Here is a 25,972-nt window from a genome sequence, read left to right as displayed (position 1 = left end):
AGGTCTCAGCAGTTTTGAGTATCCTTTTCATAAGGTACAAAGAATTTTTATTGTGGTTGATCCCCTTGTATCTGATCTTGTTTTTAGTGATCTAGCTTCAAGTGATAAAAGGTAGTTTAATTTTTGATTATTTTTGACATGAAGGTCTTTGTATTGAAGGATGTGAGTTGTGAAGAGAGATGCAGTCCTGAGAGATATAACACTGGTTTTGTCTGTCTGAACAAAGAAGAAATTTTGATATAAATTTTATTTAATGAATTTTATTCTGCTTAAAGAGTAAATAATTGTGATTATGAATGGCAGTTACCAGAGATCATAAAACTCTTCATCTCTGTGTGCTCTGATCTGATGTTTTGCAGTCAAATATGTCCTTTAACAATAATTGTTATTGTTAAATTAGTTAATCTAACAATATTACTAAGTCATATCAAGGAAAATGAGTTTAAAATTTTTTTTCAGAGCACAGAAAATTTTGTCAGCACAGTGAAAGAAATTAGGAGAAAGGATCCTGCCCTCAGAACCAATGCAGTTTGTACTTTATTTCTCAAATAATTTCTAATGTAACCTTTTATGCACAAATTAAATGTGTATTCCAATACACAATCTTCAATCAGTAAATGTCAGTTAGTTATGGGAAAAGAAGTTTTAGCCATATGGAGGGAGAATGAAGCACAACACAGCTTTCAGATGTTGCATTTAATTACCCTCTAAGGACTAACATGTACAACCATCATCTATCTGGAGATGGCCTAAAAGCAGAGTTTCACTCTTGATGTGACTGTCATGAAGGAGAAAGGGAAGGGACAGAAGGACACAGCAAGGGGCCAGAGGGGGAAAGCCTAATGAAATGCTTCAGAGGCATCAGTTCCCTGCACCAGCCAAGCACATTTTTGTCCTCTTCTTCTAGGAGATTCCAGTTCTCTAGGAGAGAATCTCCCTTGAGAAACTCATTGCAGAACAGCCAAGAGCTGTTTGAAGAATGTTTTATATGCCCAAACAAATGATCTTGATATTGTGCTGTAGAGAAAAGTTCTTATGTGATTATAAAGTGTAGTCACAAATGTATAAGGTGGCAGTAGCATGGAAGTTCTTATGTCCATATCCTGCACAAAATACATTCATTGGGATTGTGTGTGGATTTGTGACATTCTCTATAGGGCATGAAGACTGAAATGATGGATTAATTAATCTCAAATATATATTCAGTTATTTTTATCTGTAACTAATAATATGTGTGTGGAATCTTCATCTTAATATTTAACACATTCTTCATTTAATATTTAACTCAAATTTAATGTAGTATTCATTCTTCATATAAATGAAGTCATTGTTTACTGCATATTTTACAGCATCACAATCCCTGGTGGCCAGATCCCTGCCCCATTAATACCAAGTGAAAAGATAAATTGCCTTCTCTGAGTTTGCACTACAGTTACAGTGGTGAGGTTTTGACCCTTTGTATGAGGGAAGCAGCTCCTGCAGAATGTGGAAATGGTTTTGTCTCTGCAGTATTAAAGGCAGGACAGGCATCACTTGTTTGGCAGAGGCAAGCCACCAGTAGTTGTGTATCTTTTACCACCATGAGTTCGTGGTTCCCCTGGAGCCTCATATGTTGGCACTGGTGGTGTTGGTGTGATAGAAAGAGACAAAATCATGACACCAAAAAAGCCCTTTTTTTACAAGTATACTGAGAGAAGGTTGAAGGTGTTTATAATCCTCACTGGGAATTTGGTCTTCCTTCCTAGGCTTGTGTGTACACTGGAAAACAGGTGAGTGGGCTCTGCAAGCTTGCAGTAAAATTGAGCTACTGAGGTTACAAGGGATCTTATTTTTATTTTGATATCTGGTTAGATGAGGAAAGTCCTGTTCCCACAGGAGAAGTTTTGTTTTCTGTTCTCCTCCTGTTTTTCCTTCTCCTATCTGGAAGATTTCTGTGGCAAGGGCTGAGCTGTGCAGAGAAGCACAGTGAGGAATGGTTGTGTGCTGCTGCCCATTGCTCACATGGAGCACAGGAGGTGCCTGCATTGCTGCCTGTGGTGCACTGAAGCAGAGCACTGCAGTGCCATGGCTGCAGACCCCACTGCAGGAAGGGTCAGCAGGAGTGAGCAGGAGGCCAGGGAGAGGACTCTGAAGTGCTTCATAAGCTCCTTTTTCCTGAGGGGTAGGATCAGAGCAGAGATGTAGTACTTGCAGATGGCACTCGAGAGGTTAAACATGTTGCTAATGTACTGACAACTTTTTGGGGCTTGCCTTCAGTTTCTGCTAAACTAATTGGATGGTCACCCTGATATTCTGTTCCTCTCCTTTCTTCAGGTTGTCCTGAAGACAAATTAGCCAATACCACTGGTTAAATAGGGTGCTGCATCACCTGGCACAGCTTTGCAGTCATTCAATCCAATATAGGTGGGAGATCTGAGAGAAGCTTCAAGTAACTCCATCTTCAGAACAGAAATGCTTTCAATAGGGGTAGGAGCTAGAAAACACCTGACCTGCTACCCAGGTGAGAAGGCAGTGTGCTCCACTACAGTTCAAGCTTGCCAGACAGTTGTTGCTATGTTGGTATCCCTCTGTTCCCATGAAGTCAACACTGATAGCTCATCCTGATGATGCTGTTAATTTTTTTTATCACTGAGTCCATTTATCAGTTTTGCTTGTTTGCTGTGGGAAAGAAAGAATTGTGCCATCACTTCTGACATTTGCTCTCTGCTTTGAAGGCAAAGGTGTCATAATTGTCTTTCTATAGCAAGGTGTAAAGGCACATTACTGTTTAACTAGAGGTAGCTAAGTTCTCCTGTTCTCAGAAATGTGCATGTATACTTGAAAAACAGTAGATTTTTTTAAAGTGTGGGCTTTTTGCAACAATGGAACCCAAATTATTGTGCAAATAACCTCAACAAAGACAACAAAATACTTTTAAACTCTGATCTTATGGGAAATCTCATTTTTCTTTCTACTGTCTTACTAAAACCTAGGAAAGCTCTAGAGTTACCACTGCCTCATTGTTCCCAGATACGGTCAAAATGGAAAGACACATTACAGCAGGTCAGATCTCTGCCTGTCATTCCATTAAAGTGGCATATTTCTGCCACTTGTCAGGTATGAAAAGTACAGTAAAAATTTTCAGACCTTCTTTGTGGCAATACTGCATGTCAGCATCAGTATTTTATGTGATGGAAAGATCTAATAGACTCATAAAATATTGTGATTTTGAGCTGTAGATGAGGTAGTCTGTATTTTGTGATCTGCTTTTTTCTTTATTTTCTCATTTGTAAATAAAGAATGATAAATCCTTTAGTCTGACATCCTGCTCAGACTAAACTGACCAGAGGGCAGTGGATTCAAGTGTAGGGAAGATGTGCTCCTAAGAGTTATTAATTGGCCATGGTAGTTTTCATTTCACTGCTGCCAAAGTCATGATAGCTCCATCTCTCAGTAAAAGTGCAAGCATTTCCTCTCAGCTTTTATTTTTCAATGACATTTTAAAATTAAAGCCCACAGAGGCTGGAAGGTGGATTTAAAAATGACTGAACTGCTGGGCTTAGAGGGTTGTGATCAGCAGCACAGAGGCCAGCTGGAGGTTAGTTACTATTTGGGGTACCCTGGGAGTACTGGGGTTAATCCTGTTTGACTTCTCTCAGTGATCTGAAGGTTGTAGGATGGAGTGCAGCCTCAGCAAGTTTGCAGATGATACCAAATAAGGGGGAGTGATACACCAAGTAGTTGTGCTACAGTACTTTGGCAGGCTGATGAAGTGAGCAGAGTGGAACATCCTGAAGTTCAACAAAGGGAAATGCAAAGCCCTGCACCTGAAGAACAACCCCATGCACCTGCACAGACCAGGCAGAGGCTTCCTGGCTGGAAAGCAGCTCTGCAGGGAGGAATCTTGGGTTCCTGGCAGTCCAGCTGACCACAAGGCAGCACTGTACTGTCACAGCAAAGGCCAGCAGCACGTTGGGCTGCATTGGATTAGCATGGTCAGCAGGTCACTGGAGGTGACCCTGCCTTTTTACTTTGCAGTGATGAGGCTGCATCTGAAGTGCCATGTACAATTCTGAGCTCAGCAGTGTAGGAAAGACATGGGTGTCCTCATGACAGAACTGTCATTATAGCTCTAGACATACCATGGTGGTTCATACCAACTTATTATTAGCCAGTTAATATCTTTAGTGCTATCTTCCAAAACTTCTAGAAAAATCTAAAAGCTAAGGCAAAAATTTGTAGTTGCTATTTATTATAATAATGACTGATGCAGTGGAAACCAAATTGTCTTTATGCTTGCACTCAAAAAATAACTCCCCTAGGCAGAAGGAAAAGTAAAATTGCCAATGCTGACTTAATTTCTCAGTCTGGCATGTAGGTCTGTACTTCAAGTAATCCTGATGCTGGTTACTAATTTTACTTTTATTTTGAAAGCAGATACATTTTAGTTATGTTCCCTCTAGATGTTCTCTTAATTAATTGAAAATATCCAAAGAGTAATTAAAAATACAAACTTTATTTGATTCTCTGTCAAACCTGACATTATGATCTTTTTATCTACAAAGCAAGAATTATGTGGGATCAGAAATCTGAATTATTCATTATGGCTCCCAGCCATTTTTTTCTCTTCTCCTTTGTTCAGTGTAAAATCTTAAAAGCTTTTCTTTCAGTCAAGGTGAAAGCAATATTAAGTCTCGGAAGTCAAACTTATGAAAGACATGTAGCTCTGTGAAATCCTTGCCCTGTAATCCTGGCTTTCTATTCACCACCACTATTCAATATCCCACTTTCTGTATAAGCTTCACAATATATCAGCAGTTGATGAGATTTGTTTGTTATACTCCTGTTATACTGTTATACTCCTGTTTTCCTTCTTCATAAAAAAGGCTTTATCCATCACTTTGCTCCCCTGGGAGTAACACATGTCTATGATTGTTTCTGCTGGGTTTGCTAATCCAGCAGCTCCCTTCAATATGCTGGACAGTTGGTACAGGGTGGAAAGTGAGGGAGGAGGAGAGTTGTACTTGTTAAGATTTAGGACAGCTGTATAGTTGTAGTGAATTTTAAACACATTGTTAAGATCCGGTTCAGTAGTTATGAGCCAACATGGTTGATTGTATGAATAGAAATGCTGTCAGGTCACTTCTGAAAGATGCTTTATGAATTAAAGCTTGACTGTAGTGCGTTGGACCTCTCAGGTTTAATAAACAGAGTCATTTTGAACACATGACAACAGATGAGACAAAAGTTGAGTCTGATGTATGCTAATGAGTCCCACATTTCGTGTTTGCAGTGTTGCTCCTGATGCCTGTAGCAGTTCCATGTGTGTTTTTCTTACAGCCTCTCTCTTCATCTGTGGTGATACTTTTCTCTTAAATAAACACATTTCTAAATAGAAATGTAAAGGCTTTCTTATTCATTGTTAAGTTTAAAAACCTCAGTTGTTGTTCTTAAATAAGTTTTTTGTCTCTAACCTGCCTTTGAGGTGAAATTAAAACATACAGAGAATTCAGTATGCAAATAATGCACACCAGACGGTCTGAAGGAAGCCTACACATTTCCACAGAAAACAAATGTGAGTATAGGAAAGCAGATGCTTTCTACCAACAGAGTGTACATACATTTCTCAAGAGGACCTGAACAGCAATTTATTTTCAGACTGCTGGAAGTATGCAAATTCTTACAGAATTAAATGTGAATTTAAAAAAAATGGCATCTATTAAAGACAATACTACCCAAAGAGTCAATTGGGAACTTAATAATTTAATCAAGAACTTGAGCAGGCTCAGCAGTATGTCTAAAGTCAGTGACTCAAATGTCGTCTGTTTTTAGCAAAGACGTAAATGGTTATGTTGTCTTTTGAAGTGTGGCATTTGGAGTGTTTTTCTGTGATCATGGAGTTCATTTGTATGGTTATGTATAGATTTTCAGATGATTCTCCATCAAAAAGCATCATCTACTTGCTTGAGCTGCTTATGGGATATATACTACTATAATACTTGTGTGTATTGCTTGCATTTTGTTTGCTGGTTTTAACCCAGCAAGCCTGGGTAGAATGGATTATGTATTGACATGCATGCAGTCACCACAATTATAAATTAAATTCTTACTGGTGGACTTTGTTCCATTTGATGGCTGTGGGACTGGTTGGATGTTTCTGAGATTATAATCTGAAGGCAAGGGCACAGTCTTGCACAAGTGGTCTTGCTGGTGAGCCAGCTGCCAGCTGTGTAGACATGGGAAGTGTGTGTGTTTTCCTTCTATATGCAGAAGGACAGCATCCCTGGAGTGGGGGGAGCACACAGAATGGCAGAGTTCAGGCTTGCCAGACAGTGCTGCCTCTACTCTTCCCCATTACCCTCAGAGAATTCAGCTGCTGAGTTCATCCTGCTGCCCTTTTGTCTCTTAGCAATTCAATTTATTGACTGTTTGTACAGAGAGATGCTGAGTGAGGTCAGCGAGGGCAGGAGATGTTGCTTAGTGGAATGTGCAAAATAACATTTAGTAGCAATTTTGACACAGCATTGTAAGGTCGGATGTATCCATTTAGATGCACTGGAAATGACAAGTTTTCTGGCCTTTTGAAACCTGTCAAAAGGCAATGAAGGTCACTGCTTATGACTTTGGGAATTCAGCTTTAGCCATTCATGGAAGGGCTTGGCCAGGGTTCTTGTAGGGAACTCCCTTTACAGCTTGGAGCCTACCCAGCCCTGCTGTGCTGGTGCAGGTCAGTACACAGTGAGTGCCTGGGCAGTGTCCTGCACCTCTCCTATGCTCCACAAAGAGGGAACCGAGTAAACAGGAGTTTACTTTGGGTAGATACAGTATTACCTCATTTCAGAGCAGATAATTGAACTGATAATTAAAATTAACCTGATCTGCAGGGAGGACACTGTGACCACAAGAGTGAATTTGCCAGGTAAGGTCATCTCTACAAGCTGAGTCTTCTCAGCCTTGTGAGTTATTCTATGTTGTGCTCTGCCCATGTGTTTGAAAAACACAAATGACTACATCTTGTCTGTAATGCCACATTTCTGGAATACTCATGCTGTCCATGAATTGAACATGGAAGATTATAAGAATGTTGATTCTCTGTCTCTTTTCCCCTAGTTGAGTCATCTTCTTACAAATGAATAATATGTAATGTTTTTCTCCATACAGGTTGTAATCCTCGGCAAACATTCTAGAGGCTATCACTACATGTTAGCTAACCTGGTAAGAACTTTTCTTCATGGAAAGTATAGCTGCATTTTAGAGGGCAAAATATTCTGTTCAGGTTGTAGAAACTTTAATCAGGAAGTGGAAATGCATGGATGAGTACTTGGATTTTGAGAAATTACTTCAGTAAATACTATAACTGGTATGTCATCTCTATTCAGTTTCTGTTGTCAGAAAATGTCATATCTTCTACTAATTTTAAAGTAATAATTTAATTATTTATTTTCCACTAATTTCCATCTTAGCAAATTAGATACTTGTGACTGTAATTTTCTATATAACATATATTGAATTTAAGCACTCCAGGAAAAATAATTGTAGCATATTTCTGTATAAGTGGTAAAAAGCTGCAAATTAGAAAAATTCTATCCAGTAAACCACCAAGGCTGTTTAGCTTTTCTTCAGAGTGTAGGGTTGTGCCTATGAATGTGCTGACCTACTGGGAAGAGGCTGTACATTTTTGTCTGTATTAGAGCTTCTTCTGGAGAGTAGGATTGACTTTCAGGGACGTTTGTGAGGCTTTTGAAACACCATCTACTTAAGTTCCTTATAAAAATCTTGTCTTATAATTAATCCTGCAGGAAGGCTCATTTTTTAGGTTCTGTGTCTACTGCAAGTGGAAAAATGTTTTTCCAAAACTCTCACTTTCTAGTTGGCAATCCTAATTACTCAAAGATTCTCTGTATCCATATTTTGGTGTCGTTAAAGCAGAAAAGACAAATTTTTAAATATTCTTATTTAGTGTAAGTACTGTATGACTTTAAGATGCATCATTTTGCATTATAAGAAGCAGTCATGACTTCACTGATTAGCTCGTGCATAGAAATACAGAGGTTCTTATTCTGGGTTGCCTTTTAGTATGTGTAACCATTGACATTCAGATAAACATGACTGCAATCAAGTCATACTAATCAAAAAGACTCCAATTTACTGCCTCAGGTATAAATAACAACAGAGTGGGAGAGAATCATCCCGTTCTGCTTGCACGTGACATGCTGAGTAATGCTGTGATGGAGAGCTGCCTGCCAAGAGCATTGAGTGGTTTTCTTTCCCAGCCCTGAACCTTTGTGTTCACTTTGCTGTACAAGTGGGATTTGAAGTCCTTGACCAGTTTTCACCATGATCAGGACAAAAGAGGAAATGGTACTTTGAGTTTCCCTGCTGTTTTCTGTCTGACTGGCAAATATTACCTACCACATTGACACAACCTGAAAGGGAAGTTTTCTACTCAAAATGCCACTATCAAAATCTTAATTGTGATAGTAGTTGTAACTACTAATTAGTAGTTGTCTCCTGTAGTTGGTAGAATATTTTCAGCTAACAAGATGGACTTAAGCAGTGTCTTTTGTGCTGCACTTGTAGCAGGTAAAACTGAGCCAGAGGAAAGTGGCTTTGGATGACAATGATTCTTTGTTTTTTATGGGTGTCCTCCCAGGGTTTCACAGACATTGTTCTGGAGAGAGTAATGCATGGAGGTGCCAACATTACTGGGTTCCAGATTGTTAATAATGAAAACCCAATGGTTCAACAGTTTCTACAGCGCTGGATGAGGCTTGATGAAAGGGAATTCCCTGAAGCAAAAAACTCACCATTGAAGGTATTTATTTTAATCTGTCAGTGATGGACATGGTATGCTTTCAACAATTCTTTGGGAGTTTTTATCTCAGATATGTTCATGATACAGATCCCTGATGAGATTATGTCACAACATTCACTGCCCTTCCAGAGAAAGAGGCTGAGGCTGCTACACAGAAGTGCCCACCGTGGTGGGAGTTCCTCAGAAACAAAGGCTTGGTCTTGCAAATCCTGTCATGTGCAGTGCATGTAAAAACTTCTAACATGAACCTCTTGAGTTAGTCTTGGGCTGGGTATGGGGGCTAGTTAGGTTAGGTTTTAGATGGAAAATTTGGATTACTAGTCCATTTTAATGGTAATAGAGAATTTCACGTGGAAAATGAAGTAGCTCTGGATTCACTTAGGAGCCACTGCTGCCTCCTAGTTACTGCTGCCAGTTACCTCATAACCTAACCCTCTGTTCTGCACCACTGTCCTTTACTTAAACAGTCTGGCTATATAACTGAAACCAATAAAATCTTTCAAATTTTTTTTTTTGGATGAAAGTCCCAGGTTCACCAAAACTATCACAGATTAGATGAAGTAAATGCACCTGTTATTAGGAAACTTCCAACCTGTTACTATCTCACCCAGATTTTTTTCTGCCTCAGCATCTCTATCATAAAGGGTGATGCTATTCACTGTCCAGTGTAGTGCATCAGGAAAACTCTTTCCAGCACAGAAGTCATAAACTCTTCTAGGATCACTGCATATTAGTAATTTTCCTATTATGTTCCTTCTTTCTCTTCTTCTTTTGGTGAGATCTGTTCTTTTTCACCACTATCCATAGGTGAATGAAACCTGGGTATGGTAGTACACAGACTAATATAAACCACTGCCCTGATGGGAAAGTTCATGTCTATCATGTTTGATTTGAGAAGGACACATGCAAACTGATGAAACAGATTTGAATACAAAATTACTTTGATAAGCTGGAGTAATGTCTCGGTATGAGTAAGACAAAATTCAGGAAAGCATTAAAATAGGATAGGAAGGAAAAATCTGTTCCAGTTCCATGCATGGGGGGCACCAGGGTAGGCAGCAGCACTGGGCTGGGCTCACAGACAGAACAGGAGCCACTTACAAGGGTCTGCTCTTTCTGGCAGTGCTTTTCACTGGTGATTTGGAAAGGTACTTTTCCATCCCTGGGAGCAAGAAATTTCTGTGAGGGAGGAAAATTATCTTAATCCCACACCATCCCACAGCCTTGCTGGCATTTCAGAGGAAGCAGAGAAAGGCAAACAGAGGCCCACAAAAACCAGATTAGTGTATTGTTGCCTGTGGATTAGGACTTAGTCCTGCCTTCTAAAGCTTTCTAGCAGTGATGCAGAAGTGAAGATAAGTATCATACTAATCTTAAAAGCTCTGAATTATACGAAGTTAACCTAAGATGATTTTATTCCACTTGAAAGCAATTTACCTGGAGGAAAAAATTATTCTCCCTCCTTAAAAAAGAATCTTAAGTATATGGTAGAAACACAAAGATTACATTACCTTTCCACAAATATACAGCTTATTATAGAAACGTGCACAGTATTTGTTAATCAGACAAAAAGCATATTTAAAAATTAGTGTACAATATTTTTGATTAGGAAATAAAATTGCCTAGAGATTAAAGTCCTGATGTTTAATTTATTCTGTATTTTATCAGCCTTTCCCTTCTTTCTCTCTTTTTTCTCTTTGCATGCTCATGCATTTATAAGTAGAATTCAAATAAAGTAGAAAATTAGATAGCTCTCTTGGCATGACTTGGAAGGGACTGCATTAAGGTTACTGACAATTGACGCAGTCTGCTGAAAAAATTATCAATGTGTAAGTTTTATGTTCTGCTAGATTGGGCAGCTATTACAATCCTTCTTTCAAATACAGGAACAAATACCTTAAAATTACTGTCCAGTTCTGTATTATTTTGTGGATTGTGACATACAAGCTTTGTTAACTTTCTAAAAGAGGAGAGAGTGATTATTGTGAAGCATCACAGGGAGAGGTAAAGGTGGGCAGGATCAGAAGAGTGAGTGCCTGTGCTGTGCAGTCAGAGCAGCACCACCCATTCCCAGTAAGTTTGTAAGCTGCTGTCATTTAAAGCTCAGTGAAATGTCTGCTCTATAACCTTCTTCACAGCCCTACCTTTGCACTCCTTTTATCAGACACAATTCTCTTGATCTGCACGTGCAGCCACGCCTTGTTCTGTGCAGAGTTCCCATGGCTTGATATCAAACTGAAGAACTTAGAGTAAAATAATGCTCAGTTTTAAGAAATGCAGAACCTTCAATTGTGCTGTCTTGCCCTACAGAATAGAGTTAATTTCTGAATATAATAAATCTGATCCACAAAGAAAGTAGCTGAACACGCAGCTGAAACTTGGACTTCTGCCTTTCTAACTTGCATGTGGGCAGCAGTTCTTGTGGCCTGAACTCCAGCATGAGATTCCTCAGGAGGCAGGATCTCTGTGGGACCATAGACAGCCAACAGAAGGGCAGGTGCACCTTCCAGTCTTCATTTCTTCCTTCGTTCTATTACAAGTGATGTGGAGGTATTGAGGATCACCTACAAGGGACTTGAAATCTGCTCCTACAGACTGAGCATGTTCAATTGCTCCCATGGTCCATGCTGCAAGGGTCCTATGCACAGACCCTGAAATTCTGGGTTTGCTGTAATGCCAGTGGAACCCAGGGATGTCATATACAAAGCCCAGGCCATGATAGGAGGGAAGAAATTTCAGACAACAGATACATGTGGAAAAAAAACCAAAAAACCAACCCTCTTCAATGACATTTGCTATGTGATACTAAATTTATAGCATGGTGGAGGTGTCACCAGATAACATGCAATGAGCAGTGAATGAAGATGACAGCAACAGGAACATGTAAGTTAAGTTGTCTGGGGTTTTTTTCAAGAGCTGCTGCTACACAGAGCTTACCACCCTCTGCAGATTTATCATGGAGTAAGGGAAGGCAGATGGGGAATTACCAAGGTGATGTAATGCCTAAAATGTATTTTGTGATTATTTGCTTGTATAGCTGTTTTCTAAGAGAAGTAATTTTATCTGTTCTTTGCCACAGATGCTACCTAATCAGGATTGTCACCCAAAGAGAAATGATTTATGTTAACTTCAAGTCAAAGCTCTCTTGGCAATCTTGTTAAAACAACAACAACAACAAAAAATCTAAAGCAAAAACTCAAGTGTGGTATCAGTATGGTCCAGCATGGAATTGCAGACTTTCATACTAAGCTCATCTAGATGAGCAAGTTTCCAATTAAATTGAAATTTTATGCAACTATGAACTGGTATTGTTATTTTGCTGCTGTCTGCTGTACAGAATGAAAATATTTTTCTTTTTTTAATTGAAATAGGTGGAATTGTTGCAAAGCACCAGCTGAAAGACAGCAAGCAAAGGGATCTGCAAGCATGATTCTTCTAACAAAAAGGACTTGCCGTGGTACACCAGGATGATCCTAAACTCAGCTTGTCACCGTGTTTTCTCTGTGTCCCCTGCAGTACACGTCTGCGCTGACCCACGACGCGGTTCTGGTCATCGCCGAGGCGTTCCGCTACCTGCGGAGGCAGCGGGTGGATGTCTCCAGGAGAGGCAGTGCTGGGGACTGCCTTGCTAACCCTGCAGTGCCATGGAGCCAGGGAATTGATATAGAAAGAGCCCTGAAAATGGTAAGGGCAAGGACAGCAGCTGAAGAGCAGCGGCAGCGGTTCTGTGGCGCTTTGTGTCCCCTCCCTGTACACAGAGCTTCTCTAACAGCTGCAGCTCCTCCGGGGAAACAAAGTAAAAACAGAGTTAATGGTGAACTCAAAGGATGGATAAAATGTATTCGATGGAGGGCTAGGCATAATGTACTAGCTCTCAAAACTTTGGCCAAAATCTCTCTGGCACTGATGCAGCAGCTGCCTGATTGTCCCCCAGAACAATCCCCCAGAACACCCCACCTTCCCAGGAGGGTGAGCATGACCCATTTTGCAATCAAACTCTTACTGGGGGTTTCTAAAGTCACAAGAGCTGCAAATCTGACTAACAGAACTCCACTGGGTCTTTGGCACCTGTATTGTAATTCTTGAAGGGATAGATATGTTTATGAACTTAAATGCAAGTGTGCAGTTTTGATAATTTGCCAGTAAAAATTCAACTCAGATTAGTTTAAAACAGTGGAGAAATTGTTGTTGGTCATTGCAGTGCTGATAGATCTCAGCACCAGCCAGAGCCTAGGAGCAGTTTAGCCTCCAGGCAGTTCCAGTTCCTGGCATAACTTTGCATTCAGCCAGATTACCTTCTGCATGGCCAAATTTTTTATCCCTAGCAGTAGTTATGAATAAGAGTAGTTATGGGATCATACCTCACTTATGTCTCTAATTTTTTTGATTTTTAACTCTTTTTTAGTCTGCTATTTGTGTTAAAGCAAGTGACAACAGGAAAAATTGGATAATGTTTTTGTAGATACAAAAGACAAGACTGCTTTTAATCTGCTCAAAATAACTCTCAAACAAATCTATTATCATTGATTATATTAATGCAGACAGAACTGGAGTGAGTGAGATCAGAAATAAGCCTGTGTTAGATGAAAACAAATCCTAGGTTAATCTTCATACACTTAGCTTAATGACTACTTTTTCTCAGTTACCAAGTTGGAAGGATTGTATCAGAATATTATAATGAGTTGTGGATGGTTATAATTAGATTATATCACTCTTGAAACTGAGATGGTTTAGTCTCACATAAAAGCCAGAGCTCTTTTTTATGCCATTTTTTCACCTCCTAACATATTCCCTAACTGCATTTCTCTTAGTGTATCATTACACACTTCTGAAGAGAAATAAATTCAATCTTCACAACAGCTAAAGGATTTGTGCTGTCCTGATATATGAGATATTCATGTCAATAGAGAAAACTAACACTGCAATAGACACTCCATTATTTAGGAGAATTTATTTTAAAAACATATTTTAAAGATATAAAAAGGCATGATTGGCAAAAAATGCAGAAGTTTGACTTTTAGCTGGTTGCCTTGAATGTTTTTAGCTATTCAGAGTCATGTAAGTGAGGTTTACATATACCTCCAATGAGAGCTACCCAAGATCATCCCACATGGCCTTCCAGTCCATCCTGTCCATCACCTTCTCTCCTTGTATTCAGACAATGATCTTGAATCTTCACTCAGGAAAAAAATAAAAACAATTATTTAATAATTTTTCCTCTCCACTCTGGCATCAACTCAGATAATAATATTTTTTCAAAGATACCCTTGAAATATCTATCCTGTGCCAGCAGAAGGTCCAGTGCCTTACTGTAGTCATTAGGCATTACTTGAAACTTCTTCCCAACAGCCTTGAAAACTGTGCATATCTTTGTTTCTGAAGCTGGTTCTAATACATCAGGTCAGTGGCAGGCAGTTTACCTGAAACAGATCTGGACACTTATAAATAGTCACTCTGCAATTGCCTCCACACACTCCCACCAAAAATGTTTGAGTCCTGGCAAGCCTTCCTGCCTCAGTGCAGCCAGGTTTTGCAAATTGCTGTTTTCCCACTAAGGAGAAACAAATTAAGTTTGAAGCCAAAAGGTGTCCAGTGCACGAAGCTCATGTCTCAGTGGGCACTGGGCTGTGTAACAAGTGTAACAAGCTCCAGTAAATGCCAAAGGCAGGCACAGCAACTTACATCTGGATGCAACTTATGTGTCAACTGCCCTACAAGGACATTTGCTCAGACCACAGTTGATAAGATGTCTTGGGGTCAAATTTGGTTTTAAAAGTACAATTCATCTCTCTAGCTTTCTGCAGACAAGAATACCTCAGATTTTTTTCAGCCCCTATAGTGATATTAACTGTTTTAAAGAAGATTCAAATCTACTTACAAATAAAAAAAGAAACTTCCTGTTGTTGTGAATTAGGCTCACTGGATAATTTGGAGTCCATGGAAATTTTGGTTTATGTATCTTTGTACCTCATCTCTAAAGAGTGAACAGTAAATCAATCACAGTTTACCTTTGACTAGTCTAGCATCACCTCTTCCTGTAACTTCTACAGTTTTTGCTAAATATTAAAGATAATTTGCCCCTACTGAAGTTTGAGACTCTTACCTTTTCTGCCTGAGATGACAGCTTGTCATTGTTGATAAGTGATAAATTAAAATACCTCATCCTTTCATACAGGGAAATAAGAAAGGCTCTTTTTTTTGAGACAAAGTACTTTATACTTCCCCTTCAGATGATTCATGTGAGTAGGTAATGATAATTCTGTCTGTACACCCATCCATCCTGACTGAGACCAAAACTCTGTAAGCAGTAGAGACAATTGTCTGTGCTCATTCAGAGAAGACATTCGTTCCTTTCTCCTACACTGGGACTGATACTAAAAAAAAACACTTCCCAGAATGAGCAATGTTATGCCATTCTGGTACTGCAGATCCCTCTGTGCCATCCTGTGAGAGGTTTAACTGCACTAATTGTTGCTTGTGCCTTGCTGATGCTCCATTCTGTACCAGTGAACCCAGTGTGACCAAGCATGGCAGAATCAATCTTTCTTGCATTTAACATACCTGCTGGGCTCATTTCACTTAAATGCAGCTCACTCTGGCAGTGAGTCACCAGCTGAGCTCTAACAAATACGTACAGCTGGAACTCAGAGAATGGGGACTGGGGTTGTTTTGAACAGTACAGCTGGCTGTGTCAGAAGCAGTACAAGTCTCTTACATAGATAAAAAATAAAGTGAATCTTTTATTAAAATATGTTTCTGTTTATTCCCTCAAGGTGCAAGTTCAAGGAATGACAGGGAACATCCAGTTCGACACCTATGGGCGGAGAACAAATTACACAATTGATGTGTATGAAATGAAGGCTGCTGGATCACGGAAGGTGAGTTTCAAGACATGGATCCAGATTTCACACCTTCACAAATACTTATTCCAACAAACCAATGAAATTCAAAAATACTGGAAATGCAGTGTAATAACAGTGTCCTGGGGAGTGCCCCCTTTGTGCTGTCTTCCCTATCCCAGGAGCCTTGTTGTATTCAGTTCCTGGACTAAACCCCATTCACTCTGCTTAACATCTTCACTGGTTTCCATGTCAACTTCAAACACAACTTTTTCCCTTAAAATCCTTCTGGGACTTTTTCACTGCCAAGCATAATACCTACTGTCATGGTCCTGTGCCTAGTCCTGTCTTCTAAATTCCTCTCCATCTTTCCCTCCCTCTTCATCTCGGGCTTTGGAGCCATAGTGAAGCTGGAAACAGTGAAACTTTCTGAAATGAACAGAAAATAAGTTTGGTTTTAATTAGAATTTTTTATTAATTCTCTTGTCTCCTAAATAAAGTTTAGATCCTAAGTGGGATAGTTGTCTAGATCAGTGTTACAAAAGTTTAAGGCTGATGTTAAAAAAAATTAGGTAAACAGGGTGACAGAACTACTGAGAGAGGAATGTGTGTGAGTCTCTTAAATCCCCTGGTTTCACCTGCCTGATCTCCACTGAGACTCCTTAAACATTTCTGCACATTTGATAACCAAATGCCTCTAAACATGGCCCAGCCACTCAGGGAGCTGTGCAATGCAGAGAACAGTTTTACTTCTGTGTTTTGCAGAAATACAAAAGCTATTGTGGTAGCCTAGTGAGGCAGCAAAAGGTCAGCACCAGCCAGCTGATAAAGTCACCTCGTGCTCACAGAGGGTTTTGTGTCCCACACTGGAGATAATGTGGCTGTGCCTGCATTGCTAATGATGTCTGTGATCTGCTCTAAAGCCAGCTCACATCTGCAGGGGCTGTATTGGATAAAAATCACAAAATCAGAGAATTTTACACAGAATGCTATGCAGTTTATTTTTTGTCTGTAGTATGTTCTTATGCTGTGGATATATGGGAATTTATTCCACAGGCACCATACTGATGTGAATTGAGATAGGGAGAATTTAATATGTATTTTCACTTAGATTTGGCATGCACTGATTTGCTCTTGGGCTTGAGAACATTGCTTCTTTAAGGAAATAGATGTAAAGCTAATGTAGTCTCTTAATGACAAAAACAGTGAATGAGAAATGTTACAAAGCCTTAGGTTTTGACAGTTGCTCTTATAAGTTCAGGTACCAGAGTCCTTGTAAAGGTATATACTGAGGTAAAATCTCCATTTTTATAGGCTGGTTATTGGAATGAATATGAACGATATGTGCCAGCATTAGATCAGCTGCCTTCTAATGATACTTCATCTGTGGAGAACAGAACTATAGTAGTCACGACCATCTTGGTAAGTTTTATGTTCTTAATGTATTTGTGTTTGGGAAACAAGGCACATGACTCCTGAGGTGTGCTAGACACCTTGTCAGGAGGCAGATGGTGAATACTGTGTGAATTCAAGTGGCTGGAAAGTTCAGTATCTTCCAGAGGTGTTCTGAGGGCTTGACCCTGCTAACTTACATACGTATCAATAAGTCTGCTCACTGAGGTCACCATTGTGCTTTGATGCTTCCCAGACACTTGAACTCAAATTAAGTGCCTCATGTAAGTGAAGTTATTCTGCATGTGTGTAAATGAGCACAGAGATTGGCCTTTCTGCTGTAGAGTCAAATCTTGCACCCCTCACTCAGGTACAGCTCCTGTAAACTCAACCCCTGTGGACTGAGTAAGGGTGGCACGATGAAGCCTGTAGAGAACTGGAACTGCTCTAGACTGGTGAAAAGCAGCCTTTCCCTGTGCAATTCCAGAGGAGCAAAGCTGTTCCTGAGTGTCACGAGCAGCAGCACCTGTGTCAGTCCCAACGCCTCTACAGACCTGCTCTGTGCAGCATTTGCTGGGACTTCCGTGCTTTTTAATTCTACTAAGCATGAGTCAATTTTATGCTGTTTCCTGAAGCATTGTATTTTATATTCCTATGGATTTAGTGAGATATAATCAGCATTTCAACTAGAATTTTCCAAGAAGGCTAAGGGAATTCAAAAAATACTGCTGAGGATTTTAACCTAGCTTCCCTTAGGCTACTTTGAAAATATCTCCATCAGAGCCCCATTTTTGGCCACTGGGGTGGTGATGGTACAAGCATTGGATATGTCAATCTTTAAACACTGAAACTTGAATTATTGCTACAATGATGCTTCTTGACTGTCTAATCAGGCAGAATTCTGCAAACAGAAGTGTAACTTTTAAAAAGTCCTGTTGTCTTCAATGGCTCCTTACTAGAAATAAAATCAATAAATAGTAGGTGTGGCTGTAGGTTCAGCCAAGGATTTTTATGCTTTAGAAGACTGTCTTTCTAATTTCTGTAGTAAAGCAGGAAATAATGTAAATACTTGCCAGTAATGTAAAAGATAATAGCAGCTCTCATTTTGTGTGGTTTACAGCTGTGTTTTGCATTCATAGACTTTTGATCTTTACTTTTGTTTCAAAGGAATCACCATATGTAATGTATAAGAAAAACCATGAACAACTAGAAGGGAATGAAAGATATGAAGGATATTGTGTAGACTTAGCTTCTGAAATAGCAAAACATGTTGGAATAAAATACAAACTGTCAATTGTTGGAGATGGGAAATATGGAGCTAGGGACCCTGAGACTAAGATATGGAATGGCATGGTGGGTGAGCTGGTCTATGGGGTAAGTTTCTCTTAACCTTCATTTTAATGTTCTTTATAAAAAATTATGCTCAAAGTTAATAAACTGCAAAATAAAGATTATTTGTTTGAATACTACCTTTAAAATTCTAGATATTTCTTTGTATTACCATTTTTGTAGTCTACTTTTCTAATTGTTTCAATGCAGGAAATGTCACATTTTTATTGCTGCTCTCTAAATCAGGGTCCACAAAATGTTGAGAAGTAGCATTGGGTAAACTTCAGATTCTTATTTACAGCAGAATTTACAGTTTGCTCTTCATATGCTTCCTCCTCATTTGCCAGATCTTCTTTTTCTGTATCAGTCTCTTAAGTGCTGGGGGGAGGGTGTCCCTGTCATTAATGGTCTGATCTGGGATGCTGAGCCTTGCTGGGTCACTGATCTTGGTTTGTGTTTGATCAGACCCATTTAACTCCATGGTTGCTTTTCAGGGTAAGAAGCAATGCAGGTGTGAAATTGCCCACGTTTTTTCTCTTCTTCTCTTTAAACACTGGGTTTGGCTTCAAAAATCAACTGTCAGACCAAAAAAAAAAAAAAAAAAAAAAAAAAAAGAGGGCTAATTCACTGCATTCCTCTTTATATTTCTATATTGGGTGTGCATCACTTTGTTTAGTAAGAACAAAAACAGTCCGGAACTGCCATTTTAGAAACTTCTTTCTTCTTTGGAAATGAGAGTTTTGGAATACAGATAAACCAGATGGAAGGGGGAGAAAATTGGCTTTGCAGAAAAGACTTCTCAAGCTGATATTTCATCTTTTTTTTTCCTCAGATGCTAATGAGATGATTTGTGATTCCGCCCAAATCTTCTTTGCAGTTTATTTTTAACAAGCTTCCCTTTATTAAAAATATCTGAGCAGAAGCACATATTTCAATTGCCTCCTTTTGTTCTATGGCTGAGTGTACTTTCTAAAAGTCACCTCAAAATTTCCTTGGGATAATGCATCATCATTCTTGCAAAATGTTTAGTGAGAATTCTTTTCAAATGAATCAGTCTTTTTTAAGTAATTGCTAGATTTTCACAAGTATTCTTACTCTGAAGCAGTCAGTCCTGATGCCTTATTATGTAATTGGTAGCCTGTTCAACTTGAAAATGTTTTATAGAAATAACGATGTTTTTGTTGTATTGTATTATGGCAGGAGGGAAATCTACTGATTGCAGAAAGTAAACAGGGTTCTGGACCCTTGGTTCACTTCTTTGTTTCCCTGTTGCTTTGAGATTTTACATTATGCAAATCTTCTGAACTCCCCATGACTCAGTTGTGCAATTTGGCAAACTGATGTTCACTGTCTTGGAGAGCACAAGTCCATTGAGAACCTCTGAAGCAAAGGTTTAGTTTAGTTCCAAGCACATTGCATTGCACCATTGCACTATACCCTCAGTTGCTCTGTGTGTGATTCAAGCAATATCAAGAGTATCAGCTGTAATTGGGTCCTTTTGATGCACTTGCCAGTGACAAAAAAATAACCATACCATATGGAAAAGGCATGGCAAAAGAGAACCTGAAATAGCAAGTAACAGTCAGAGCACAGGGACTGTCTACTCTAGGGGAGGAAAGGTGTGATGGGGACTACAGCTTTTGTGTCCTGAGCAGTGAGATCAGTCTGTGCAGCTGCTGTGCCATGCAAGATCTACCTGAATGAAGGGCCTCAAAAATGCTCTGAGGGCTGGAGCACCTGTGAGGAAAGGCTGAGAGAGTTGAGATTCTTCAGCTTGATGAAGTGAAGGCTCCAAAGGACCTTAGAGCACCTTCCAATACCTAAAGGGGCTACAAGATAGATGGAGAGGGATGTTTTAGAGGGTCATGTAGTGATAAGACAAGGGGGAATGGCTTTAAACTGATAAAGGGTAGATTCAAATTCAAAGATTCAAAGGGTAGATACAAATTAGATATTAGGAAGAAATTCTTAATTGTGAGGGTGCTGAGGACCTGGCCCAGGTTGTCCAGAGAGGCAATGGATGCCCCATCCCTGGAAACATTGAAGGTCAGGCTGGACAGGGCTCTAAACACCCTGACCCAGTGGGAGATGCCCCTGGATTCGGCAGGGAGGCTGAACTAGATGATCTTTAAAGGTCCTTTCCAGCCCAAAACAATGTGTGATAAGGTGGCTGCATCTGCGTTTTCCACAGCCTAACTCAGAGTTCTGCATCCTTAGCATCAAACTTAGCCCTAGCCATACTTGTGACCTTTCCACACCAGCACAGCCAGCCCTGCAGGCACCACAGGCCATTCCTTAAAACAGTCCCAAAACCACCCCACCATTCTCATTTTTCCCTTCAAAAAAGGTCAGTTCCTTTGTATTCTGAGCACGGATTTCATCTGTGTTTTCTCGTTAATGAAAAATTGAGGAATGTTTTCCTCCCTGACCCCCAACAGTTCCTGTGCTCATGCTGTGAGCTCTGTTGCTGAAGCCTCTCCACTGCAATGCTCAATTATTCAAAGGTCAGATGTGTCCCATGAGGTTTGAGTGCAGACCCAGGTTAATGCTCCCAGCCCTGTGCTGCTGAGCCAGCTCCCCAAACTGTCCAGCTGAACTGAGCTTGCAAGCTGCATGGAAATCCACCTGGCTTTCTGTAAGCAGGGAAAACATCCCCTGAACTCTGAGTACAAAGCTCACCAGCCCTCCAGACCTTTTCCCAGCTCTGTTTGCAAACATTGTGAAATACCCTTGGCCTTTTTCTCCATCCCTTGAGAGGGGGCTGTGTACCACACTCACAAGGATGTGCACTAAGCTCTTTGAAGATGAGAAGTACTCTAGAAGTGCTAATTATTTGGAGCAAGTGCCTCATTTACTTGCTGACTTTCCTTTATCTCTCACTGGCTTAAAACTCTATTAGGGGACTAAAACTATATTAACGTAATGCCCCTGTGAATCTTGTCAGCAAAGTGACTCAAATTTGGCTCCTCTGGATTCCATTTTGGGAAGATAAAAGGCAGATTAGATTTTAAGTACCTTTGTTAGCATCTATGGAAGATAGACTTGGTAGGATAAAAGGGGCCTGATTGGTTTTGGTACCAGTTATCCAGCAGCTGAGCTGAGCTGTGGCAGAAACACAATCCTTTAGATTGCATTTGTCTCAAGTGATAACCACTCATTTGTCATATACAGCATATTCCTGACCCAGCAGCCTCCTATCCACCACCTGGCACTGCTAGGGCATCTCAGCCAGCTTTTTGAATACTGAGCCATTTTTGCATAGCCCATGCATTCAACTCTTTTCTAAAATTGCTCTTAGGACAGGCTTGTCATTTTAATGTTAAAAGCCTAATTAACTGTATTTAATGTTTGGGTTGGGCCAGTTCATTGTTACTATTGCTGTCACTTCTTATGGAGTGCAGGCAGCACAGAGTCAGGGAGGAAAGGAGGAAAGGAGGAAAGGAGGAAAGGCAGCCTCCAGACCCTGCCTTGGAGGGGAGGGCCAGTCTGCCCTGAGCTGAACCCAAAGCAGCAGGGGTGATGTGTCACTGCAGCTCTGGCTCCAGTGTAACACTCCCTGGAGGTCAGCACTCCCAAGACTTACACATTGCCATTTACACACTGAAATGCTGCCCATTAGAAATTCTCCCTGCCCTGTCTCATGTCACATCAGGTCTGGTTGGAGGGCATAAAAATCTGCTGTACTGTAGGGTCCCTGAAGTCATGGACAATCTCAGCTGTCCCCTGGGGCTTTCCTTGTGGAAAAGGGACTACACCTTTGCACCTGGTTGCAGAGGGATTGCAGCCCCAGAGCAGGGAATTCTGCCTGAGCATACATTCCCAAACTCCTTTGCTTCAGGCAGGAGAGCCCAGCAGTCTTGTTCAAAAGGAAATAACAGGGTTTTGTGGTTTGTTAGCAATTTCTAAGTGTTAGTGATAGTAGTAATAGTAGCAGTAATTATACTTGTAATATTAATTAATAATAATAATGAAATTTGTCATGAAAGAAAAAGTATTTGGCTTTTCATAAATCAAAAAGTGTCAGTTCAGGCTGAAAAATGCTCCTTAATTTTGGTTTTTTACTCTGATGGCATCAAAATAAAACTCTTCATCCTGCCAGATACCCATTCAAGCAGTTATTCTTTTAGGCTAAAAGAAATTTCCAAAGAATAGTGGAAATTTTCAACAGAATAAAAATAGAAAATAGGTAAAGCTTTTTTCCTGGACTTTTCAGAAGGGAAGTAGCTAAATCATTCTCAGTCCAGGAGGCTGAATCACTATTTAAATCTAACCAGCACAGCACTCCAGCAAGGCAGTGCTGTCCTGCAGTGACCCAGAGGCTGAGGACGTGTCCTTGGCTGGGGCTGAGGAGCAGCAGCAGCTCCCTCGGCCCCTGGGCTTTGTACCCACCAGCTGCTGAGCACTAGACAGTCGTCTTTTCTCTTCTGTGGGGTCAGCCTCTTTCTGTAGGCTTTTATTTCTTCTTCCCCTTTTAATGCAGGCTGCTGTTCTTCCTTCCCTGCTCAGCCAGGGGAAGCCATCCCTCCCCGGGCCTGGTGCTTTTCACAGCGCTCAGGCTAATTGACAGGAGTTTGAACACAGATCTTAATTGTAACTACACATGCTTGGGGAATGAAAAGAGCAGCCAGACCTTACAGCCTTTAAAACTCTGCTCAGGTTAAAACAAGCCTTTATAAAGACCTCTCAATATGTAAAATAGCAGAAAGGAGAGAAGCAGGGATGTGAAGGACAGGCGGTCCCGGAGCACAGGAGCTGCACTCTGTCACAGTGGGGCTGTGACACATCTCCTGCCTTCAGCAGGATAACCAGCCTCCTGTGGGGCTGGCCTGCCTGGCTCCACCAGCAGCATGCAGAAATAATAAGGATGGCACATACAGCCTTTGGATCACAGCACAGACTAATTCGACTCCTACTTTTCCAGAAAACCCCCCACAGGCTCTTAGTCTGTGGCAGAGCCTGACTGTGCCATGAGTGGGTGAAGCTTGTTCTTTGCTCCTCACTCCAGGTTTCTGCAGGGGGGGAAGTCCACGGACAGGTCCCCAAAGGCAGCTGTGTGATGCTGCTGCCCTGCAGCTCAGACCCTCCTCCTGTACACAGGGACAGGATCACAGCCCTGGCACAGAGCCATGCTGGGCTTTGGCTGACCTGGGCCCAAGCACAGGCACAGGAAGCACACATATGTCCACAGCCCCAAAAACAGATGTACCCGTTATGTCTCCATCTGTGAATGGCAGGAGTGTGTCAGAATGAGCTGTGGGCATCCACACAAATCACAAATGGACTTAACTTTGACAAACTGTGGCAGACAGGGCCAGATGCTGTTTTAACACCTTCATACCTTTTTACACTGCTCAGCTAGGGTGTATTAAGACTTCAGTGCAGCATGTTGCTAGTCAGATATGACCTGTTGGCTTTAAATAAGTGTGAGCTAATGTGTTAGAACCACATTGCCCCATTACTCAGCCTCTCAGCACACCCTGAATATCCTTGGGAATATTGGACTGCCTTTACAATGGTAGCTCTTTCCAGCTGATACCACAGGTGATGTGCTGCTCTGTCTGACACTATTTTCTGGTACCTGGAAACCTTAGACTGCACTGAGAGTGTTAAAACATGCTCAGAGACAGTCCCCATTGCAGCACAGTCTCTTCTGGTGCCCCTGTGTACCTGCATTCAGCACTTTTGGGGTGCCCAGAGGTTTGGCTGCCAATGGAAGTCAGTCAGTGTCCCTCTGCTTCAGTCTGCACAGAGTTGGGTGATGCCTGGCTTCCCATCACACAGAGTGGCTGCAGTCCAGCCCCACTTCTTGTAGAGTAACCCTTGGGCAAAGAGGTGTTCAGTTCAGAGCAGCCAAAGTGAGTGGCCCAAAGCATGTGCAGGCAGGAGCACAGCCCAGATGTCTCACTGTCTCTAGTGCACAGATTTGAACTTGGGAGAGTTATCAGAAGGTCTGTAAGCAGAAGAATCCTGTCCCTCCTTTTGGATTATAGAGGTGGAACATCTTATCATTTTTCATTCTCCATGTAGAAGGATATTTCCATTTACTATTTTTTTTCTCCCTCCCCAAGAGAGTCTGGAGGTTTGCAGCTCCCTGGGGTCATCTTTGAGCAGAGTGGGCAGCGCCTCTGTGCTGCCTGTCCTCTCTAAATCCATCCCTCCCACACTAGTAGGCAAAGACAGAACAAGCCTCAGAGGAATGCATGACATTTCTTGCCCAGCTCAAATGCAGTGAAGATGATGTTTGAAACACCATTAGTCATGAGTGATTAGCAAAGCTCAGTTGTTGAGGTTCTTAAACCCCCCTCCAGTTCTCTGCAAAGAAGGGCATGTTTGTGGCTGTGTTCTTTTTAATCGAGCTCAATTTGTGTGGGTTCTGCTTATCTGCAGCCGTAACAGGGAGAGAAATTCTCAACAGTGCTGCAGTTATTAATGATCCTTTAGGGTGCTTAGAGCTCTCCATAAGCTCTCCATTTCAAATACTGTATCTCTAAATAGATAAGCAAAGAGAGAACTGTTTTCTAACCTCCCTAGTGCAGCTAATATTCAGGGAAGTGATGAGCAACCAGGCTTGGGTGTTGGATTGTAGCTGGTCCACTCTCAGTGCCCTGGTTTCCCAGGACTCTGTGTGTGAGCCCATGCTTGTTCCCTCTGCAGAAACCATTTGTTGCCACGTTCAGTAAGGGATGAGGGAGGTTTTTGGTGTTTCCAATACAGTGAATGCCTTTTGTGGGGATGTTGGGAAAGCAGGAAGACTGAAGTGTGTCAGAAAATTAGTATTTGTATCCCGTTTAATATTAAAATGCAGTTCGAAATTATTTACAAAGAAATCTGTATTGTATGATATGAACATGGTAACAACCAGGGTTTTAATAAGTGATTTTTCAGTGCTTCAGCATCAGCTTCATCCCCTCATAGGAACATCCTGCATGAACTTAGTCGCCCATGAAGGAGATACACACCTTATTGCATGCTGCATCAGCACTTAGGAAGAGTTCCAACGTCTGCTTTGGCAATTAAAATATCCCTTTAGGAGAATTAAAATTCTCCAAGTCCATGAAAATACTCCAGAAACGAAATGCTCTTACAGCTGAAGCAGCCTTTTCCTCCCTTGAGGGGCTGTTCCAAGGCTGGTAGTCCATATGCAAAAGTGCCTGGTGGGAAGGCACCTGCCTCCCACCTAAGCTTCACTTCACATGGAGACATTGCTAAGTCTCCACAGGGGTCCTGATCCATTTAGCTTGCTCTAATAAGGATTAATTTGTAAGTACCTCATTAATTCAACAAAAAGTACAGTAGCGTGGTCAACGTATTTAGTCTTCCAGCTGGCTGTGGACTCTGACTACATTTAAAACTGATATTCTGTGTGAATCTCACCCTGACTGGAGACATCTAGTATTTAACAGGAGCTCAACAAGCAGCAGCTATAAGAGAAATGCACATTTTGGGGGAATTCCTCAGTGAACAAGTTCCAACATCTTCCAAAGGTGTTACCTCACTCCACCCATATCCTCCCCTCCAGTCTGTCTATTCCTTAGGTGATGAACACATTCATCTGCAAAGCCAGTAAACATCTAAGCATCCAAACACATTTTCAGTTTTTGTATTCAAGCCATGTTCA

The 25,972-nt window shown here is 41.0% G+C and overlaps 1 protein-coding gene across 2 annotated transcripts in view; it reads left to right on the top strand.

Annotated features, from left to right (window-relative positions):
- GRIA3 (glutamate ionotropic receptor AMPA type subunit 3) overlaps window positions 1-25,972 on the top strand; it is a 143,522-nt gene that overhangs the window by 74,328 nt on the left and 43,222 nt on the right. For both annotated transcript variants that reach the window (XM_056491537.1, XM_056491538.1), the window contains exons 5-10: window positions 7,141-7,194; window positions 8,633-8,794; window positions 12,311-12,478; window positions 15,568-15,672; window positions 16,948-17,055; window positions 18,193-18,399. In XM_056491537.1, the coding sequence (XP_056347512.1) occupies window positions 7,141-7,194; window positions 8,633-8,794; window positions 12,311-12,478; window positions 15,568-15,672; window positions 16,948-17,055; window positions 18,193-18,399 (804 nt within the window). The remainder of the gene's footprint in view (window positions 1-7,140; window positions 7,195-8,632; window positions 8,795-12,310; window positions 12,479-15,567; window positions 15,673-16,947; window positions 17,056-18,192; window positions 18,400-25,972) is intronic.

Source organism: Oenanthe melanoleuca, chromosome 4A (genome assembly GCF_029582105.1).
Source record: "Oenanthe melanoleuca isolate GR-GAL-2019-014 chromosome 4A, OMel1.0, whole genome shotgun sequence".
NCBI lineage: Eukaryota > Metazoa > Chordata > Aves > Passeriformes > Muscicapidae > Oenanthe > Oenanthe melanoleuca.
This window is presented reverse-complemented; position numbering and strand designations above follow the sequence as displayed.